Source organism: Peromyscus maniculatus, chromosome 14 (assembly GCF_049852395.1).
Source record: "Peromyscus maniculatus bairdii isolate BWxNUB_F1_BW_parent chromosome 14, HU_Pman_BW_mat_3.1, whole genome shotgun sequence".
In the NCBI taxonomy this organism is placed as follows: domain Eukaryota; kingdom Metazoa; phylum Chordata; class Mammalia; order Rodentia; family Cricetidae; genus Peromyscus; species Peromyscus maniculatus.
The window spans coordinates 16,666,391-16,688,783 of record NC_134865.1 but is presented as its reverse complement, the minus strand read 5'-3'; the positions used below and the strand labels follow the sequence as shown (position 1 = coordinate 16,688,783).

Below are 22,393 nucleotides of genomic sequence, written 5' to 3'. Positions count from 1 at the left end.
TTCCAATATACTTGTTTAAATATATGAAAGCCGAAATAAGTGACTAAAAGAAAATATGAGAGAGAGAGAGGAAGAGGGAGATTGATTCTATCATAGACACTTTACACCTGTACAGAGCACTAAGGACATTAACACAGCCTCAAAAACAAAAACAAACAAACAAAATGCTGATGACTCAGAACCAGGACGTTTCTCCGCCTGGTTAGTTGCAAATGCCTTTCCCCGAAGTGGCCATTTTGAAGAGAACAGAGCCGCCAGGACGTCCTGGTTAACTCTCATCTCTGCAAGGCAGTGAGTCTCACTGTTCCATCCCATACCCTTGAGGAAAAGCCATACCCTTTATATCTAATTCTCTATCAGTTTGGAAAGAAATAGCACATTCTCTTCCTTAACTCCAGATAAGAGTAATTATAGGCACTGGTCCCAAGAATGTAGGCGAAGTGCATTCTGGGAATACTAGTTTTGTTACCTGGTTGTTCTGCTCCAGCTGACTTCCAGGTGCCTTCCTTATCTATGTCCATGATGTTGTGCCAAGGAAGCAAAAAATAAGCTTAGTATCAAATTCCCCGTTTAGTCACACTATTCCCAAGAAGATTCGCTTGAAGAGGGTTTTGGTTACAATGCATTCAAAATTAAAGATGGGAACTTCAGGGGGTTTCTTAATAATGAAGTGCTGTGCTGTGTGACCTGCATGAGTCTGTGCGATCAATTCCGAGTACAATTCTGAGCAAGAGTGAGCAGGTAGACAATGGTGGTGCCGTGACTATCATTCACGAAGAATGGTACCGTTCACTAGCAGCTGGTAGGCGCCTGACATTTTCTTCTCTTCTAAGTCCCTCAGCAACCTGGAGAGCAAGTGATGAGATCCCATTTCACAGTGGAGACAATGGAAGTTTATAAAGGTTAAATGACCTCTTCAAGGTCATGCAGAAATCCTGAGCTAGGATTCAAATCCTGGCCCTTCCCCCTTCCAAAGCCCAGCTGCAACCCTGCCCCCAGCCCGAGCAGCACCCCAAACAAAGGTCACTGTCCTCCCTGGGAGGCAAACTGGTTTCTTACACTTTTTTATTAAAATTGTATATATTTAAGGTATGCAGCTGCTGTTTTGATATGCATATTCATATTGAGCTGATTACTTCAGTCAATCTAATTAGCATACCCAACTCTTCACAGTTCCTGTGTTGTGAGGACACTTTGGATCGACACTTTGAAAATTTCGAGTAACGTGCTGTTGTCAACTCTAGTCCCATGATATACATTTGATTTCCAAAACTTGTTTATTCTATAGAAATGAAGCTTGTGTCCGTTCCAACAGCCATCTCATTTCCTCTCTCCTTTTCAAAGGAAATGAAATCATATCTGAAAGGAATAATGGCACTCCCATGCTCACTGCAATATCAGTCATAATAACTATGATATGGAATCAACCCTAAGTGCCTGTCAGTAGATGAATGGGTAGTATTTAATTTGCCATTTGCAACAACATGAATAAACCTGGAGGACATTATGCTAAGTGACATGATCAGATACAGATAAGAAAAATACTGCTTAATGTCATTTATGTGTGAGATGTAAATAAATGTATGTATGTATGTATGTATGTATGTCTTAGAAACCGACTGTTCTCTAACCCTAACTGGGCAACTGCCACAGGTGTAAGGTTATGGCCGATCCCTGAAGTTCTGGATCTCAGGTCCTTAGTCTAAAAGGCAATGACCAGAATGGGAGGTGCCAGGGTGTAGAGGGGTAACATACAAGAAAGCCTTTTGAGATCATCCATTTAATCAAGCCAACAAATACATATTGTGTAAGTAAGACATCAACTGAGCCACTAAGAAGCTGGAATTGTTGACAAAGGTTGACTTCAAATGTACAATTAGCTAATTTGGTCTTATCACCTTGCTTAAGCTTGTAGAACAAGACATTTCCATTGCTTCCCCACACATGGTGTCTTGGAGGCTTGAAGGAGATGAAAAGTGGTTAGAGAAAGTGTTCCTACAACACACACGTAAAGAGGGTAAGAGAGAGTGGAAGGGGAAAGTTAACATCGGTTTCATCTCTGTGCACATCTCTGCCTCCCACAGCCAGTTTCCTGTATTCTGCACTGTTCTCATTCCTAGTGGCAAGAATAGTCCCCACAGGTTGATTCTTCACGTAACATTCTCCAAATACACAGACACTAACTATGTACGTTATGGGGAAAAAAATGATACCAGTGTTACTTTGGGGTGGGGCTAGGAGACATGTACCTTACTGCACAGCATCCTGAGCCAAGCAAAACACTGACTTTTTCAACCAAATATTGCCTCTTCATCCAAGTGCACACTTCTCATTCTTCAGGACTCCTAAAAATCTTGGATATTGATTCTCTGGAATGCCAGCCACACTTCTTTCCCATGCCTCAGCCTGAAAAGGCAGCTAGCCTTGCGTGAGCTTCCTCTTACCTCTGCGGTGTCTACTCTTAATAAAGTACAGTGTGTCAACTGGGAGGACTAGATATGTACTTAGGACATTTTGTTGGTGTGTTCTCCCTCATGGGAAGCAACAAATGAAAGACTAGAAAGGCTGAAAAGGACCCATAATTCGTCCAGCTTCACTGAACAGTCAATAGTGGGAACCAGAGGAGGAGAAGCAAGAATTACAGACTTTTGCTTCCCAAGGCAAAGACTGAGCCTGTGGGTCACATTATGTCTACCCTAACAGTGGCAACCTAGTCTATACCTGTGTTATTTTTCTGTTGTGAAACATCAGTTCCACATACTGCACCCCCAGGTTCTATAATATACCCACAAGTCAGAATTAGTGTCCTTGGACTATGTGGAATACTATAAAATACTTTTTTTTTTTCAGACGAAGCATGTGAATAGCCAGAACCAAATATAACACCAGTTAGAACAATTATAGCTGCAAAGTGTTAAAGATGGGCCTCAGAAGTATTCCAGGACCCCTGACCCTGAGGCCCATACATAGCCTCTGAGAGACTGTGGATTGCTTCCAATTGTCTTCAATGCCCAGAAGTCAGGGAAGGAAACCATACTTTCCATGGGAGAGTCAAGGGATCCATGATCCCTTTGGATCTGGGACAATTGTCTTTCAATATGAAACCCATGTCCACCAACTCTTATTTACCAAAGTTTATCAATATGCATCTTGGTCAAGCCCAGGTATTTTTGCTGAATGCATAATGGCTATTCACTGTTTTCTCATTCCAAGTCCTAGAAGACCAGAATTGATTGCCCAAGCATGAGCTTCTGTTAATGTAATGAATGGGTAAGCATCAAGGATAAGCCACCATATATTTCTCTGGGATCTTAGCAACTCTTTCTGAGCCAGCTTGTCTCCCCTCACCCCCTCCCCCCAAAATGTTTAACATCATTTACTCACTTGCAAGACTGTTCATTTGATCAATATCTATATGGGACATTGACTGACCACTGGGGGTTGTAGCAATGAATTAAACAGATACAGCCTCTGCTCTCAGGAAATTTATGTGAACACACATATCTTCAATGAAGACCTAGTATATGCTGTATTTGCTTTGTTTAGGACGCTACCTTTATTGAATATTGACAGCAGGAAAGTGGGAATACCGTTATTGTCTTTATAATTGAAGGAATGAATGTAACTTGCACAGTGGAGGGGGAAGTAATGGTTTTAATCAAAGGCCATTTCCATAGAAAGGTGCCAGAAAGCCCCCCACAGCAGAGTTCACTTTGTCTTTGCTTAGCCCTAAAACTAGATCTGGCTACCCCAGATACCCAGCTAGGTGTTCTAATCCAAGCAACATGCCTTGTCTGGATAGCCATTCTAAAGATGCCTTTTGACACACTCAGTAGAAAAAGCTGGAACTCCTAAGTCTCCAACACAGGATTTCTCAAACCACTGCACAGTGTGGAAGGGCTAGCAGTACATTCAACTAGCAGGTTACCAGAAGTTTGTTTTCCACAATTTCTAGTTCAACCGGTGAAACAAGAAAGAAAGAAAAACAGACCCCCTGCCATGATACGAATGACTCACGAATGAATTGAAATTGAGGTTTTGTGTGTATGTGGGGCTGTTGAGACAATAGAATGGAAGCCAAGAAAATCAAGAGTACTCACTGATAGGAACAAAAAGGACTCTGAGGTATGAAGGCCCCACAGTGGACTTCATTAACTTGAAAACCCTGACCATTTTACACGGGAAGCAACCGGTCCAGCTCCTCCCGGGGCTGAAACTGGGAAAGGAACTGGTTTTCCACTCGGGAGAAACGGGTCAGATAAGTAAATCCATGCAAGGTGTAGGAGATAACACTTTCCAAAGGTCTTTTGAAAGTCAGCTGAAACGGTGCTGAGAGGCTGGAGAAACACAGCATTACATGTAACGCTAAAGCAAAGGACTGGGTACCTGATACTAAAAAGAAAAGTCTGCAGAAATAATAACTAGATTGCCCATTGGTTTGCCCGTTTGTCCAGTGAAGCATGGGTGAGCTAGGAAACCATGCTGTGTTCTCTGCTGAAGCCCCCAGTCTTCATTAAGAATGGGTTTCCAGCAGCTGAGTGTACGACCACCAATCCACCTCCATCCGTTCATGCTCCGGCTTCTCAACACAGTGTCGGTTAAGTTGGAGGCCTCCATGCTCATTTATGGATGAAGAGCAAGCTGTGTTGGTCTCTTCCCAAACAGTGCCCATGAACCCTTGACTCGCCCTTGTCTTGGTTTTGTTTTGTGTTTTTGTATTCCTCTTAGCATGGACAGCATGAACTCTTCCATTTGCAAAAAGGGTTTAATCAACAGCCAGTGTTTTGAATCAGATTAAAACCACAAATACTTTAAGAGCTGTGTATTTGTTCTGTCCTGCTAGATGTACTCATTTTATCTGGTGAAGGACAGTGCAAAGCCACCTGGAGCCTAATGAATCCCTTGCAATAGGCAGGTGTGCTGATGGTCAAGAGTGATGAACATTTATCTTAAAAGACCCTGGCCAGAATTCTCCCCCTTCTCTTGACACATAAGGGAAAAAAAAAAAAAAAAAAAGGAAATCATCTGTGAGTCTGTTTTATTTGTCTGTATTTTCAAAGCAGCACATTTACATACTCTTGAAAGCAATCAATATAAGCAAGCCCAGGTCTTCCAAGAGCCCTTAATTATACGGCCAAGAATGTATTCATATGTAATACTTGTGTTTCTGAAATGTCTCCCCCACCCCACCCTTTTTAACTGCCATGTAAGACTCTTTGAAAGCAAAGAGTAAAATCAAGAGTGTAACAGGCAAACGCACAATGAGTTGTTAAATGTGATAGCAAAATAAAAAAAAAAAAGTAAAAGCTTCAGTCGGTATGATCAGTAAAGGAAAAAAAAAGGCAGCCAGGCAAACTGTCTATCATGTGATGAAATTTGACAGTAGGGATTATGGCTTTGATGGACCAGAACAGCTAATAGAAGAAGCTGACATTTTTGAAACCCTGCTAATTAAGGGTTCCTTCCTTAATATTAAAATAAAGTCTTTGTCTGGGTTTTATGGTTGGAGAATCAGGTGTTTTCATTAATATATGCCAGTCAGTCTTAATAAGCTTGGAGGGCAGAGGAAGTTATTATTGAGTGACCTTCTACAAAATAAGCATGTTGCTAAGGGCTCTAACCCTGCCCCGTTCAGACTGATGAATCTCATTTCCAATGCAAACGCTTCACAAGAAATCCAAGTATTCTCTGTGCAATCACAGAAAATAATCCTTGTGTCTCTTGTAATGTCCAGAATTGCCACTTACTACACTACTACTGTACAATGAATATTACAATACATATTATTTTTCTACCACAATTGTCTACATTTCTGAATTGCCCAGAATAGAAAAACTTATTGTGAAGACACTTGTATTGAAAAGTCAGCTCATTTTAATACTTTTCAAATAGTCATCTACTCTGTTCATGAATTATAATGCCTAGAATACATCTGACAATACTGGCTTTGAAAAGGAGATATGTCTATATTATTACATATTCATTTTCAAATAGATTTCAAACAGATTTTAAACCATTCATTGAAATTCATTGAAATGATAAATTCACAGTTGGATTTTGATTGACTCTTAATCCAATTTTACTTTTGATAAGTTTTTACCTTTCCCTTCATACCCACCCCCAACCTTTCTCAGCCAATGTAGCTTTTTGCTCCCTATTGGTTTTTAAAGCAGAGCTGATAGGGTCTGGTAAAACTTGAAGGTTTTGATGACTGTGTATAAAAATTGTCAAAAAGAATTCATAAATTAAATTGAAATCTGTAAAACAACATAGTATGGCTGATTTATCTTGTTAATCCCCAGCATGCCAGTGTGTGGCTTGTGGAACCCGTATCCATGGCCACTGGCTGTGGCTTCACAATCTGGAACAAAACCTGAAAGAACTAGTCAGTCATCAGGCTGTACCCACCGTCTCTAGATCACAGAAATTTGAGGTGTTAAGTGGGACCATGGATCACTCACTTTCAAATGTGCTTGACGAGAGTGCTCCTCATAATATGATCCCACTTTCTGCCTCAGCAGCATAGGTTGGGTCTCCCCCTGTAGCTAGATTAATGGCCAGGCAAAATGACATCGAGCCCACTGAAGTCTCTCCAGAAATGGAAGCAACTAAATTAAAATATGGCCAACCGTGCCATGGATTTTATGCTCACCCATGAGAGGAAAAAAAAAAAAAAACATCTGTCATAAACTGACTGTATCTAAGCATGTCAGATATGGGAACAGATATGGAGTCAAGGCCTTGAGCTAGCATTTCATATCTAACTCTACAATGGCACAGTTGTCATTGAGGTGCAGATTTGAGAAGAAAAATGTAATATCCCTATAAGTGACTACCCAACACTGTTTGGTATTTAAAAGGAGGAGAAAGGTAATGAACAATATCATACATCTTCTCCTTAGGGCCAAGGTCAATCACTTAGTGTTTATTGACGCCCTCGCTAACGTTTTCCCACAATCCTCTGCTTATCCCAGTAGTGGTGTATACCACCCTCTCCTTTGTGAGCACCATAGAGCCAGCTCCCGCTTTCATCTAAGATAGCTCTGCTTTCTGGGCAGGACCAGAAGAGGGAGTTGCTGTCCCCGATGATTTTTGGTTCACAGCTACCTTGGGATACATCCACACAACTGTGGGTGAAGGAAAACTGCATCCATATCGCCCAGGAGCTTCTTAAAATGAAGAGTCTTGAATTCTACCCAGATCCACAGAGCTAGAATCTCTAGGGACCCACGGCCCCACCTTTGGGAAATCCTGGAGGGATCTGGAGATACTTAAGTAGCACTGACTTAAAATGCTCATATCACAAATTAATCATATACTACACTGACTCATGCTTTTTGTCGTATCCTTTTATTCTGCATGTGTTTGTCTTATCTCTTCACAGTACATCATAAACCCCTTGGGGGTCGGGTGCTTAATTTTAATACCTCTTTCCCTCCATAACCACACAGGGTCTTAGAAAGAAGTGATCAATGAGACTTGACTGACTGATTAAATCCACAAGTTCAGTTCTTTGATTCAGACAGCACTCCTCTGTTTCTGATCTGTTTTGTTCTTATACCGCTTCTGTCTTCCCTGACATTTTGAAGGTAGTCCGGTCCTTCTCTCTTCAGTCTGGGGATCTGTGTTCCAGGTCAGCACTGTCCAGCAGAAGCATTGCAAACTCCACATGTAATTGAAAATGTTCTAGTAGCCACTTTTAAAAACCAAACTAGTTTCATATTTACACCCTTCCCACAACACACACACACACACACACACACACACACACACGCACGCACGCACGCACGCACGCACGCACGCACTTTTTTGGCCTCGTTCTAAATCTTTAGGACCTGGTGCTAATTTTACACTCATCCATTCATTATAGTTCAGAAGCAGCCATGTTCCATGTGTCCGGCTGCCATATCAGCCATCATGGCTCTTGTAAAAATTCAAGACTAAATGGCATAAGTGACTATGAGATGAAACTCCTGGATAAAATGCCAGTTTTAGTCATGTGTAAGTAGCATGCTTCTCTGGTAAGACAGCACATTGAGTTCTCAGAAGGACACACTGTCCCTCACATGTGCCACACTGCCCCCCAGATATCTTAACTCACACCACTCCTGGCTTTCTGGAAAGACTCATGTTCTTCACATACCTGTTCTATTTAGGTTCTGTATTGGAACAAGACTAACTTACAGCCTGTTGTTAAAACATGTGGGGTTTGGTTTATTACTTTAAAACAGTGCCTAGAGATGCTCAGAGTACTTGGCTCACTTCAGAGAAAATAGCCTCCATAGTCACAGAGTTACAACTACCAAAATATAGTCATAGAAATGATGTACTAAGGCCATGGTTCCCACACAGTGTCCAGGAGCTTCCCAGGATTTGCCTAAATGCATCAACAAAGAATTTCTAGAAGAGCCAGTAACTGTTCACAGTTCAGAGGACTTAATTTTTCCTTGTTCTTTTCTTTGGAGTAATCCTCCATTTTCTTGATGTGGCCTAACCATTCACTTTCTCCATTGACTAAAGTACTTCAGTCTGCTTAGCATTTTCTGGAAAGAGAAATTCTGAAAACTCTTCAGAAAGGCATGGAAGGGATGAGCACTCAGTTGTTTTAAACATGGAGCCTGTGACATGTGCATAGTGATCCAGTCTGGAAAACCAAGATGTCAGCTGAGAAGGAGCCGTCGTTGGGGTTCCTTTCTCTAGATGTGAGGATAAATTACTCTGTCCAACTTTTCTGGTGAGATTTCTGTTGTTTATGTTTTCGTCTCAAGTTTTTTTTTTCCTGAGCTCTTAGCAAGGAATGCCATTGGCAATCCTTCACAGTGTGTCCCTTTAAAACTCAAGAATGATTAATTAGATTGTTTGTGTGCGTTTTATTATTTATTATGGTTTATGTGATTATTATCTGTGTGCATTAACCATATCCAAGGTTTTAGTCATATAGGCCATGCTGTTTTACTGTGACTAGAATAAAATAAAAATCACTCTGTATGAATTCTTAAAATACATAGAAAACTCAAGCCCAGAATTATTATAGTTTCCCAAATCCAGTTACCGTTCTCTGAACTGAAAACACTGCTAAATTTCAATCTTACTAAAAAATGTTTTGCCATTGTTATTGTTGTTCACATGTTCAAAAAGGGGAGGAGGAGAGCAAAATTTAACTATGAAGATAATAATTTAAAAAAAAGAGTTAAAAGAAAATCAAGAGGCACCCATGGGGGAGTCTGGCTTGGCAAAGTGAATGCTGATTTAAATGGCAAATAGTGGAGCGTATACAATTTGAGGAGAATGGATTAACTATGCCAATCTCAAGTATTTTATGTTGATTGGTCTCCTTACCACCAAGGTGATGAAGCCGCTTTCAGAGTGACATCTCACTCCCCGTTTGATCTTCAGAAGAGAGGGATTGACTCCAGCTACTGTGTTGCTAACTGCTAAGGCTTCTTTCTCAGCAACATTTCACTTTTCTCTGTGATGTAACCTCCCCTGGCAGCCCTTCCCTCCCCGGGATAAATACTGAGAAGTTGGCCTTTCCTGCCCTGCAGACAGATGCTAAAACTTCAGAACTCTGGGAATCTTGTAAAATGGGTTTTAAATTCTCCTGATCTCGTCACCAGTCTCTGGGCTCCTCCTGATGGGGTGGCCACTGGGACAGGAACTCTCTGCCCTCTGCTTTTGGCTGGTGCCTCTTAGTGAAGGGGAAAGAATGTTGACATGCCCAAACTGTCCTAAGCCACCGCTTCCAAAACTCGATGTGATATCAGGACTCGTGAACCATGATGACGAGGACTTCCAATGCTGCCTATCATTTACTGGGTGAAAAAAAAAAAAAAAGGAAGGACCTCAAAGCCGCTGCCATCTATTTTATACTGAGACCATTTCTGTGAGGATTTAAGCATTTTCAGATGGAATCTGGACTCTCCAGAATTCCTCATGAAGCTTTTCTGAATATTTATCAATCCATGTTAATATGGACTGATAAGTTAGCCCACCAGGAGTGAAAGACACGGCCGTGGAAGGACTACTGTCCAGAGCCTGACTGTGCCAAGTCAGAATGCATGTGTGAAACTTGCTATGGATTCTCTCATTCCACGTCTGTGGGACCCTCGTTCACCTTGGCATGCCCCTGGCCCTTCTTATCAGGTTCAGAAAGGGTTGTACAGAAAGGCTTTGCATGCTGCTGTTGCAATCTCAAGTCAGGCACTCCAGGGGTTATAGAAAAGTGAATAAAAAACAAAAATAAAATGTAGTTGCCCTCGCCGATTCCCACAGGAACCGAAATGTTTATTTCTGGAGATAAAATAAACACACGATGTGGTATCTTTCAGCTCACATTCTTCAGAGAGAAAACTCTGGCAACATATCTCTGAACAGAGTGGGTTCATTTTCCTATTTGATGGCCCTGAAAGGTTTTTCATTCCACCTCATCGTTCTGATACAGAACCTTCCTTTCTTCTTGTTCTACTAATTTATACACGTATTTCTGTAACAGACCCAAGGCTTTTATGCGTTTTTTTCTTCAGATAAGTCAGCAAATACATAGAATGAGACAGAGCAGTAAAGAGCATCAACTTTCTGTCAAAACAGTTCATAAATATTCAGTAGAGTTCTGCAATATGTAGGAAGTTATGAAGATGGCATTAAGATACCAGTAAATCCAAAGAAAACCTATGCTAATCAAGCTATCATATCTTATTATATTTTATTCCCTTATCACTTTATTATCCTTCAATAACACAAAATGTGACCCCCAAAAAAACTGCAAATCCTAACCTGCTATGGTGAGATAGAATTTCTACCTTATCCTGGGTCAGGATTTTCTAAGCAAGATGTCGAAGTCTCTTGGTAGAGCTGATAGCTTAACCTAGGAGTCAGCTTCTAAGTCACCTACCACCGACACATTCTCTCTCAGGAGTGACTTTCAGACATCATTGGCATCCCCTGTGGAGTGGCCCCAGCTGGAAAAGGACCCAGTTGAGAGCCACCAGTCATCAGTACTCCAAGGCCCTCGAGAAATTTAAGTGTCTTCCAAAAGGGTTATGGCATTTCTGCCTTACATTGGTAGGCCTTGAAAAAAATGTTTTTTTAGTTAATAAAAATCATCCCTGGATTATTTCTAAGATGAAAGACATTTAAAAAAAAATGTACCTGAAAAGTGGGCTTTGTGATCTTACCTTAAAGTAGAATCCTCTAGTGGAGGTGATTTACAGTCACTGCTGGTCCCTTACATGTACCAAACCTTCTCAATCAGAGGGGCCCTGGACCCATGAGGAGCCCCATCAGGACATTGCTAGAGTGGAAAAGTGCATTGCTCACTCCAGAGGATCAAACCGTGGCTATCCACAGGCTCTCTTGATGTTTGAAAAGACCAAGCGATCCCCATCCTAGCTGTCAGCAAGGCACGTGGTCCCACCTGGAAAACTCAACTCAAACCATTGTAATAATAGATTGACATTTTCCCACAAAACTTCAGTGACAAGATCCGTTGTGTCTGGTGTGAAAATCACATGCAAGCTAACGGATCATGAAATACATTTGAGGAAAAGCTATGCAGTTTAGTTGGACTGTGGGCTGTTGTTTAATCCTGGAACGTTGAGTAGGGATAGCCAGGCAGAAAGAGTTGGAACAAGATGAGATCTCCAGGTATGATTGTTCCTTGCCCATCATCTATCTGCTTCTGCCAACACCCTTTCCCTTTTTGTTGTTGTTGTTGTTGTTGTTGTTTACATATTCTAAGCAATGCCAGGGAGTTAGTTTCCTTTTGGCCGTCACTCACCCCAGGCGTGGTGACACATGCCTGTAATGTGAACACTACCACATAGGCTGAGGCAGGAGAATCATGAGTTCAGCACCAGTCTGAACTAGGAAGCTCCTGTCTCAAAACCAACAGTAACAGAACAACAAAGACAACAAAATGGAGTCACTCAGTTGGGGTGAAGTTAGACCTGGTGATTGAAGGTGGAAACAGCCTTGCCTTTCTCCTTCTCCAGCATCGAAAACCATTCAAAGACTCCGAGTCTGTTTCCCGAGTTGGAGAAGTAGAACCACCATATGTGGTGGTTGAACTTACTCTAAAATGAAGAGGTTCTTACATTTGCCTCAAGTGTCATTTGAGCCCATCAGAATACACCTCTAAGGTAAAAGACGACTCCTTTCCATTGTGAAGATCCCCATGAAGGACTGGGGGTACAACCAGGAAGTCATACCGGATAAAACTGCTCTAGGCTTTCGTTCTTTGTGATCTGAGAGGACTGTTAATAATATTTGTAGAGTGTGTCTTGAATCAGATAATGTATCTGGCAAGGGTTTACTGGGAAAGATAACTTTATGGTGCTATATTGTAATGCATTTTACAGACTAATGTGCTACAGTCATAATGCCAGAAATAACACTTGGGAAAAAAAAAAAACAATTTAAGCTTGATCAACTTAATCATAAATCAAAATGATTATGTTTTAGATCTAACTCTCTACCCTTTTTATTCAACAAACATCTGTGGTAGACGGGCAAGATAAGATGTGATGGTTAGGATGGTAATACTGTTGAAGACTGGGGGTACACCATAAGTTGACCCTTGTCTATCCCCATGTCTGTTTTGGTGTAGACAGCCTCCTTCTGCACTTTCCTTAGGTCCAAGGGTCCAACCACAACATATCCTGAGTCCCAAGACACTGGCAGGCTGGCTGCCCTTAGCCCTCTTCCTTCTTGAGAACTCAGTGTGCTCTTCTACACACAGCAGGGATGAAGGACAGAAGGTTTCAGAGTTCCTTGCTCAACCTGTTGGGCTACAGATAGATGCTACTCAAGAAGTGAGAACCATGGAAACAGACGTGGCCAAATTCTGTGCGACTGCTGGCCTTTTCCGCTATTCAGGTTCTTCTCCTCTGAAGTGGGGGCAAGTAGAGCAGTTTGGAAGATTTTATGAGATAAAGTGTGTGTACCAGTAAATCCTAGCACGTTGGAAGCAGGTCACCATGATTTCTAGACTAGCCTGATTGACATGTAGGAGTTCCAGGATAGCCAAAGGCTGTATAGTAAGATCATGTGTGGGGGGGGGGGGCGGGGGGGGGATACATTCACATAGTAGATAGCTAATAATACTATTATTCTACTACTTAGTTATGTCTCACAAGATGTATCACCACTGTTATACCCCAGGCTAATTGAAATGATATCCCAGGTGACATCACAAACCCAAGCTATATAGGAATATGTATTCTGATGTTCATTTGTTCTTATCTACCAAATAGTAACAAGAGTAGGCATTTTTTTACTACATTTACTCTGTGTGTGTGTGTGTGTGTGTGTGTGTGTGTGTGTGTGTGTGTGTGTAGATGTAACCAATCGTATTATTAAAATAAGAAACACAGAGCCAAGGTAAAAGAGAAAAGCCGAGAGGTCAGAGCTCAGAGATAAAATCTTACCTCCTGCAGTGCTCCTAGCTTCCCCTAGCGAGGGAGGAACTTCCTGTGTCCCTGTTTAAATAATCTTTCTGTTCTGCCTTCTCATTGGTTGTAAACCCAACCACATGACTGCCTCATCACTGCCTGTAAGTACCGCCCTCCAGGTCTTAAAGGCGTATGTCTCCAATACTGGCTGTATCCCTGAACACACAGAAATCTACCTAGCTCTTCTAACCACCACACTCTTACTATGGCTCTAATAGCTCTGACCCCAGGGCAACTTTATTTATTAACATAAAATTAAAATAACATTTCAGTACAAATAAAATATCACCACATGTGTGTGTGTGTGTGTAAAGATCAGACAACAACTGCAGAGCAGAGATCAGTTCTTTTCTTCCACCATGTGATTTCTGGGAATCAAACTCAGGTTGTCAGGCTTGGCAGCAAGTGCCTCTACCCACTAAGCCACCTCGCTACCCCAAGAGTAGGCATTAAAGGGTTTCATTTTTCTTATACAGTGATCCCCCTGCATGGCTTCACTGGATTTTCAAAATAGAGATGTGGGGCAAGAAAGCCACAGCGTGTCTCCTCACTCTAAAGGCTAAGGCCACGCATCATTCCCAAGAACCAGCATTGTAGGGGTGCCCGCCACATGGAATGCACTGTGAGGGGTGCCCCATTGTCCCTCATAGCAGCTAGCTACCAGCTTTTCGACAGAAGACTGGAGTCCTAGGAGGTTCCAGGAATTGCCCAAGGCCACACAGCTGAGCAAGGGAACCTTCTGATTTCACATTCGGGTTGTAACTCCAAATAGCCTGGATCTCCTACTGTACCTATGGCCTCAACTACAGTAGATACCTGGAATGGCAGGGTCAGGTCCTCAGTGCCAACTTCTCCATCAATTTCAGGTTTTACTGTTTGGGATTTCATTTTATTTTTCATTGTATATTTATGTGAGAGTATTGATTTGTGCACATGAGTGCAATAACCATGGATGCCAGAAGAGAACATCAGATCCCCCCAAAAGTGGAGTCATAAGTCATTGTGAGTTGCCCTGTGGAGGGGCTTGAACTCAAGCCTTCTCCAAGAACAGTCTGTGCCCTTAATTGCTGAGCCATTTCTCCAGCACCAATATTGGGTTTGCAGTGTAAGCCTCCACGAGGGCACTGAAGGCCATCCTTCCTGCTATCTACAATATGGAATGCTGTGGCCTAACCTTGCTCTGTATATCAGGACACAGCTCCCTGGATGTAATATGGCAAGCTATGGCTTAACCTTGCTCAATATTTCAGAACACATCTTCCTTGGAAGGAAACATCTCTAGGCAAAGCAAGTTGTATAAACCTTGGCTCCTTCTCTGTAGAGCTGGTTTATAGGGATATTTAATAACCAGCACTCTGAAAGTATTTTCACTGGGGTTTTCATTTTTTCACAATCTGTGGCATGTGTCTGAAGGTCCACTGAAAGATTACAGGAAAACCCTGGAATGTAAGAAGAGTCAAGTGCTGTGATTGGACTCCATGTGGAGTGAACGGCTTCCTCATATCCACTAATCCCCAAACAAAATAACCATCGAGAAATATTAAAACACACATTTTATTAGTTTCATTTAATTTCTTAATTGCACAAAGTCAGTTTACCCATTTATTGCTGTGTGAAGTGCTTAGAGGCAAGGCGTACATTAAAGGGATTATTTCCATGTAATCCCCGCCTCCCAGAGGGTAGGAGCTGATCACCGTGAATCCCGATGTGCTCTCTGTCACAATACCAAGTGGAAGAAATAGGTAGTGTAAGATGATATAGTCTGTGGCCGAGTAATACAGTTGGAGAGGATAATTTAATAGCTGCAGGAAGTACCTCATTTTCAGTAAAAGTTGGGCAAGTCTTTTTCGGGAAGAGCTATTACCTAAACTGAATTTTGCCTTCCCTTATCCTGGTTGTGCCTCTGCTAATTGATAGATGGTGAAGATGTGTAGCCTGTTAAGACTTTAATCGGATGGTGTCTGGGAGGGGATGTGATCATCTTACGGGGACTTGGAGTGCTGAGGGTAATAGAGCTGAACGTTCCACTCTCTGTGACAGTCTAGCCTCGCTTCCTTTCTGACAGGAGAAATTTGGCAGAGTTTAGAGAGAGGCTGGCTATTACGCAGGACAGAGAAATGAGGTAGGAAGAGGTGTATGTGAGTACCCATCAAGGAACTGGATGCTTTACAGACTTCCAGGGCACACAGAGCTAGCCTGAGCTCATCTCACTGCAAAGGACAGAGAACCCCATTAGTGACCCAGGGAGAGCTTTCTCTTGTCCTGCTGCTGGCATGCCTACCCCTGCTCTAATGCCTACAAGGCAAGGACATTCTGTTAGGGGCACTACAGCTGGCCCCGGGAAGAAATAAAAGTCTGAACTCTCTGAGGGTTGGAAGGTAAGGCCAGTCCCTGCCGGCAGCTTCTCCCCGCACCCCGAGCAGGCGCCCCAGACTCACAGACCACGTCTGACAGCACTGAAATATTCAGGCCTCTCTTCTGATACTTCATATTCATCCGCTGTACTTGGAGGCAGCCTCGTTCAAAGAGTACACAAAATAAAAACACTTTTTAAAGCCCTCAAGGAGCTTTGTACCGTGTATTTTATTAGATTGAAGGCAAAACAAGCTGATACCAGCAGAAAAAAATGTCTGCTGCAGACCCCAGCTGACCTCTTTTGCATGGAAAATTCTCCATATGATTACAGAGCTAATGAGTGATATTTAATGAAAACATTATGCCTTTGCATATATTTGTAAGTGGCACTTTGTACATTTAAATTTACATAGAAATAAGAGGATATGTTTTTTTTTTTAAATCTTAGAAATCTGTGTATTTAAAAGAAATACTCGCCTGCTATCTCTAGCTGTTTCTGAAATGGTTTTTATACAAAGCACAAACTTCTCAGCATGAAAACCGTAGGACTCACTCAATCATCCAGTTGACACCAAACATACAAGTATTTGATGATGCGTGGATAAAACAGCTGAACGCAAGGCAGACTTGTCCACATTTCACAGGATGTTTTGGCTCTATGCAAACAACACTGTATGAGGGGAAAACTGGGCTAAACAATTACTAAATAAATACATGTGCAAAAAAAGAAATCTTTCTCTTCCAAGAATCCTAAAGTATCTGGAGTCAAAATTGCTTCTGGGGCCCGAGTGTGTTGTTCCCTTTTCGTCTCGGAATCTGTGTCGCTGTGCTTCTGCATCGAACATGGAAAAGCCCGTGACACCCGTCTCTCCACTTCTCTCCCTCTCTAGGTGGAGCTGACAGGAAGCAGCGTCTTTGACTATGTCCACCCTGGGGACCACGTGGAGATGGCAGAGCAGCTGGGCATGAAGCTCCCGCCTGGGCGGGGTCTCCTCTCCCAGGGCACCACAGAGGACGCAGCCAGTTCAGCCTCTTCCTCCTCTCAGTCAGAGACCCCCGAGCCAGGTGGGAATTGCAAACCCGGTGTGTTTGCTATTGGTGGTTGGTGGGCAGGACCTTCGCTGACTGAGTGTGCTCAAGGTACCCGTGTGGAGAGACTATAAATAGGGTGAAGGGTATTTAACAATTCTGTGCAGCTCTCAGCCCATGCAGTAATTAAATAAGGAAGAGATTTGAAAATAAGGAGACATTTTAATAAGTGTAATCCAGAGATCTCATTTCAGTTCAACAATACATCTAGAAGGTCCAAGCTCCTCTGGTTTCTCTTTCAAATTACTAGAAGGAGATCTGCTGGTTTGGAACACCCTCTCCCCTTTATCCTTACACATTTATTTATTATTCAGCAAAATCTACCCTCTGGCAGAGGCATCTTGAATATTAGCTTGTAGAGAATTAAAAGTGTTAGGGATTTGCAGAAATCTTGGTTTCCTTTTTTTTTTTTTAAGCATCAGAAGGTACTTGAAAGATGTGAACAGATAAATTAAGGCTAAAAAGAAAACAGAAATGGCTACATTCTAAAGCGCCTTTCCACCCTCAGTATTTAATTAGATCAATTGTATAGAGGAATGAACAGAGGTGACATTCCTCATTGGAATTCCTTCCAGGACTCTTATAGACTTTGCATTCAGAATGTTCCCATTTTCATTGTGTTGTACTGATGATAATTTAAGTATTAGGGGAAAATCCATTTATAAATTAAACAAAATGACTTGATATCCATCAGTCCCCTAGTTCATCAAGCTGTTCAAACACGGGGAAGATTGGCTGGTCGGCCCGGGTCTTCCGAGAGCCCTGGTAATTAGATCTGCCAAGGATTTATTCTTTGCTGATTGGGGCTTTAAATTAATTGAAGTTCCACATTTGTGGTTTTGTCCTTTTTGTACTTTTTTAGAGGAGATATTTCATATTCTTGTGTGGTGGAGTGCTTGGCCAAGCAGCGGTGGTTTAAATGTTAATTTTTCTCATGAGAAGTTTAAGATTTTTAATGAATCAAGGACTGATTTCAAGTGCAAAGTTTTATTTGCTTACTTGAGAAGTTATTTTGCACTCTTCAAAGATGCCTGTGTTTAAAACTACTTGATCTGTCGTTTTAAAACAGAATTTGCAACACAAAAGCATTGTATTAGAGAGGAAAATGGAAAACCCTGCCTTAAGATTAATATAAAAATAACTACATATTTCAAGAAAATAATTTGTCCTGCCTAGAACTAATCACAATATGTATATTCACAGGGGAAAATATTGCCTCTTTTGGAAATATTCTGACTCCATAGAAAACCAAATCCATGTTTTCCCATGGGGCAGCCCTCCCCTCCCCCACCAGAGGCGGAATGTTCATTACTTACAGTGTTGGTGGGCACCCTCCAGTTAGCCGCACACATGAGAAAAAGAAACGTTTAAGACCATTCTTTACCCTTCAAAATGGAAACAACTTTGTGAGGAAGCCATATACTCTTCATACCATAGCTCAGTGGCTTTACTGAATGGATATGTCAGCTAGATCATTGACAGCGTGTTCCCATTGTTAGGACCTTCCTAGCTGTGGGTATCTGAGACGAAGCACAGGAGAAGGCCTTTCTGTTCACTTCTTCTCAAGACAGATCAGGGAACCTTGATTCCTCATGTCTCTGTGTGAAGGAATTTCAATTTAAAAGCGACTGTTTAAGGGAAGGTCTTGGGAAAGCAGATTCTGTTTCTGTGAGCTACACAGTCAACTTCAGGATCTTCTCAGTCCTTTAGTACCAATTCCAGCACCCGCAGCAACACCAACAGGTGTCTTTGTTATCTCTCCCCTGGTGTGCAGCTGGTGAGCTAGGAAAGCTGCCCACCTCCATTGCTGAGCAGTTCCCATGGAAAGTTAGCCCTGGTTTGAAAGCCGTGTCTCCTTCACTGCATCTTCACACTTTCTTAGACAGTGTTTCCGATCACACCCTATTCCTTCCTGTAGCCACTCAACTATATCTAATGAGACACATCAAGTCCTCATTTCTGCTGCTTCCCGGTTAGACTGCAGACTCCACAGCCAGGTATCCATCTACTGGTGTGTTCCTAAGAACCTCATGGCCCACACCATCCGAGCCTGACTGGGTTGTCGTTTGTTGATGACCCTCTAACAATGTACATGCTTCTAAGGACTGAACATGGCTCTTTAGATGTTTGGTGACAGTTTCCAAGAGAATCTGTCACCTTTTCAGTTCAGATAATGAGCTTCTGTTAATGTAACCTAACGTTAAATTATAAACCAATGGAGGCCGCATCAACCCGTCCACTCACGTGGAGTTTGATGTTTCTCTGAACAGGTGTTTAGGGTGATCTGTTTCCTAGAAGACACTTGGAGAGAAAAATGAAAGGACAGCCTTTAAACTGGTTCGGCTAGGGCACACCACAAACCCAGATAGCTATTCTAAGGAAAGAACTTGGATAAATCCCATGACTTCTGTGGAGCACTGATGTGCCTAGAACAGCTCTTGGCACACTGGAGCTCTGTTCTCACTTGTGCGTTCTAGACTACTGGAGGACACCGCTGGCCTTCTAAACGGGTTTCACTTCTGCACCTGTCCCCATGATTCTCTCCTTCCGACCTGCTCGATCATTTATATCAACAACTGGTTGGAACCCACTGACTCGGCCTTCCTACAGGCGTTCTCACTAGCACGTGTGAAACTCCGCATTTTCTGCCACTTAAGAATTAGTGCCCATCGGCAATGTTCCCCATCCTAGATGGTGAATGTGACTCCCACCCTTAGGGGATGCCAATCCATCGTAGCCCTACAGGTCTATGGAATTTGGTTCTTTTTCATTTTGGCTTAAAAACACAGTTAGATTGACTACTCAAATACTGCAAAGCAGCATAGGGTACTACCTGGAATGAAATATCTTCACTAACACAGACGATTGCTCAAAGGGAATTACTTTAAAAGCGCGTGTCAGGTACTACATCCCAAAGCTGCTTATGTTTCCCAAAAGCTGAAAGAATTTTAACAAGATTTCCTAATTCTTAATAACAAGAGGGAACATTTTTGGAGACTCTTGTTCACTGCCTGGTAATCTTCTAAACTCTGATGAAGCAAAGATTCCTTTCTTCATACTGGTGAAATTTGGTTGGAAAACAGATATGATATATGGTTATTACGGAGATGAAAGGGCTAGTGGGTAAGGAATTTTTCAGACGCCCTGATGTGTGCAGTGTAGCATTACTAAATGACTAAAATCTAAATAACACTTGGCATTATAATAAAAGGAAATAAGTGAGCAAAGCCATTTCAAGGCGGTGACTCTGTGCCATGATAGGAATTCTCTTTCTCTGAGCTGCCAACCTTCTGAGAGTCTTGTCTTGAATCAGTCTCAAGATAATGGGGGTAGAGGAGGCAGGAATCTGTTGACTTGACAGCAAACCCAAATAAATACTTTGTATGTGTGCACATTTACAGATAGTTTAGTAAATATATTATTTCCTTTAGAGAAATCTTAAGTCAAGCATTAGAAAAATAAATGGTTACGCTGGCTTTTAAAAGCCCTGGTTTTCCTGAGTGCCTTTTTTGGGAGGTGAATCAGAATATTCTGGAAGAAATAGCCTTTCACCATCCGGCAGGCAGTCATTTCTCTTCTCCTGCAAGCTATGACAACATGGGCACACAGACCCTCTGAGCACACTGTGTGGATGGTGTACATCTGCCTATACTTTTTCATTGCTCTTAATGATTCTGCATTTTGGGATTACAAGCCGTCTTTTTCTTATAAATCCCAATGCTGTGCCTTCTGAATGCTTAGTAAACAGGAAGGCACCTTCTCCCAGAGATCCTGGAGGAACTTTAAAAGTCTCCTATTTTGAAGACAGAACAATTTTCCTTGAGTTGTCATAAAATGGTATTTTTATTCATCCTTCCTTGTTAATATAACAGCTTTTATAATTATAAGATTAATTTATAGTCATTATGAAATCTTCAGAATATGCAAAAGAGAGGGAGAAAGGTCAACCAATACTGTGCTACTTAGAAGTAACCCATGCTACTTAGAAGTAACCATTATTCGTCCATAGGCACTACACAGCCTTCTAGATTGCCTCTCTCTTCCCATAGGCATAGATCCATAGGAAGGAGACTGAGCAGCGCATGTTGCTTGGCTTTTGTCTTGTCGATTTTCCTCAGACCCTGACATCCATACTTCTGGTGGCCTGCTTTTTTTCATGTCACCTCACAAGCATCTTTCTGTGTCACATTTCTCTCTTCAAAATGAGATTTCCTCTGTCTCCAGAAGTTTGCCTCCTATGAGATAGCAATCAGCACCTGCCTAGGACTCTGCCAGGGAGCAACAGGCCCAGGTCCTGCTTGGGAAGAATTCCGTGAGGACAAGAGCTTCTTGTAGCTTATTGGATGGGTGTGAGTTCGTAGGAGGAGAAATCAATACTACACTAGGATTTAGACAATTTAGTAAAACATATGAGACAGTATTTGGGATGAAGAATAACTGGAGCAGCGTGGTTAACCACTAGTTGTCTAAAACCTAGGCTATCCTGTTTCGTCTCAAGTTTCAGGGGGAATCTAGTCTGTTTTGTAGGCTGAGATAACCATTGGTATAATCTCTATGCCTACAGTGCCTGTTCTATGTCCTGAAGGCTGTAAGGGATAAAGAAACAGGAGCAGGAGAGTATTTATCTAGATGGAAATGACCCACATTTTCTGTGCGTATCTCAATGCCGTGGTAACTTTGATCAAGTCCTCAGTCTATAGAACAGGGACTCAAGTCCAGACATGACTGGATGATTTTCAAAAAGGTGATAAAATTAGAGAAACACATGACAAGCAATAACAATAAAAAATATAAAATTAGCTAAAGATCACGTCAATATTTTACTGCTTGGCTATAAGATATACGTGGAGTTTAATGTGTGAATGGATGACCATCTGGTTTGTGGTAGGGTTTTTGTTTTGGTTTTTTTTTTTTTTTTTTGCTGTTTTGTTTTGCTTTTTAGATTGGTTCCAATTTCCTATCAATGAGCTGAATTGAGAAGTTGGACAGGAGAGACCGTCTCAGTAACCTCCCATCCAGCCCCAGTCCCCAGACAATGTGACTGTATCCACAGCACTGTCTGCTGTACTGCAGATGCCAAACAGAAGGTGTAGTGGATTTAATATTAGCGCTGGCCAAGGTGCTGAGGGAGCTGTTAATAATGTCACTCCAGTTATTGATCTGAAGCCTTTAAAAACCAGAGAAAAGCGAGAGACCCTCTGCTGGGGAAAGGCATACAGTGGCTGGTTTTTATTGCCAATATATTTCTACATAGAGACTGGCGACTCTCTGGAATTATGTTATTGTCATTAATCTGTGTGAGATAATTCTGGAGCCGTTGTGTGATAAGATAATATCGCGGAGACTATTCTGAATGTTAATGATGAGAACAAGTCCTTCTAGCCATAAATAAACTTTGACTTTTGCATGGGGACCACAGCATTCATACAGGCTGTCACATAACAGGTTCTTAGCACAGTGACAAGGTTGGAGCCCCCGGAAGTATACACGACACACCGTGG

At 42.0% G+C, this 22,393-nt stretch overlaps 1 protein-coding gene across 11 annotated transcripts in view; it reads left to right on the top strand.

The window, feature by feature from the left end:
* The window catches only part of Npas3 (neuronal PAS domain protein 3), an 846,664-nt gene that overhangs the window by 699,877 nt on the left and 124,394 nt on the right, over positions 1-22,393 (top strand). For all 11 annotated transcript variants that reach the window (XM_042260622.2, XM_042260619.2, XM_042260617.2 and 8 more), the window contains one exon: positions 16,694-16,868. In XM_042260622.2, coding sequence (XP_042116556.1) covers positions 16,694-16,868 — 175 coding nt within the window. The remainder of the gene's footprint in view (positions 1-16,693; positions 16,869-22,393) is intronic.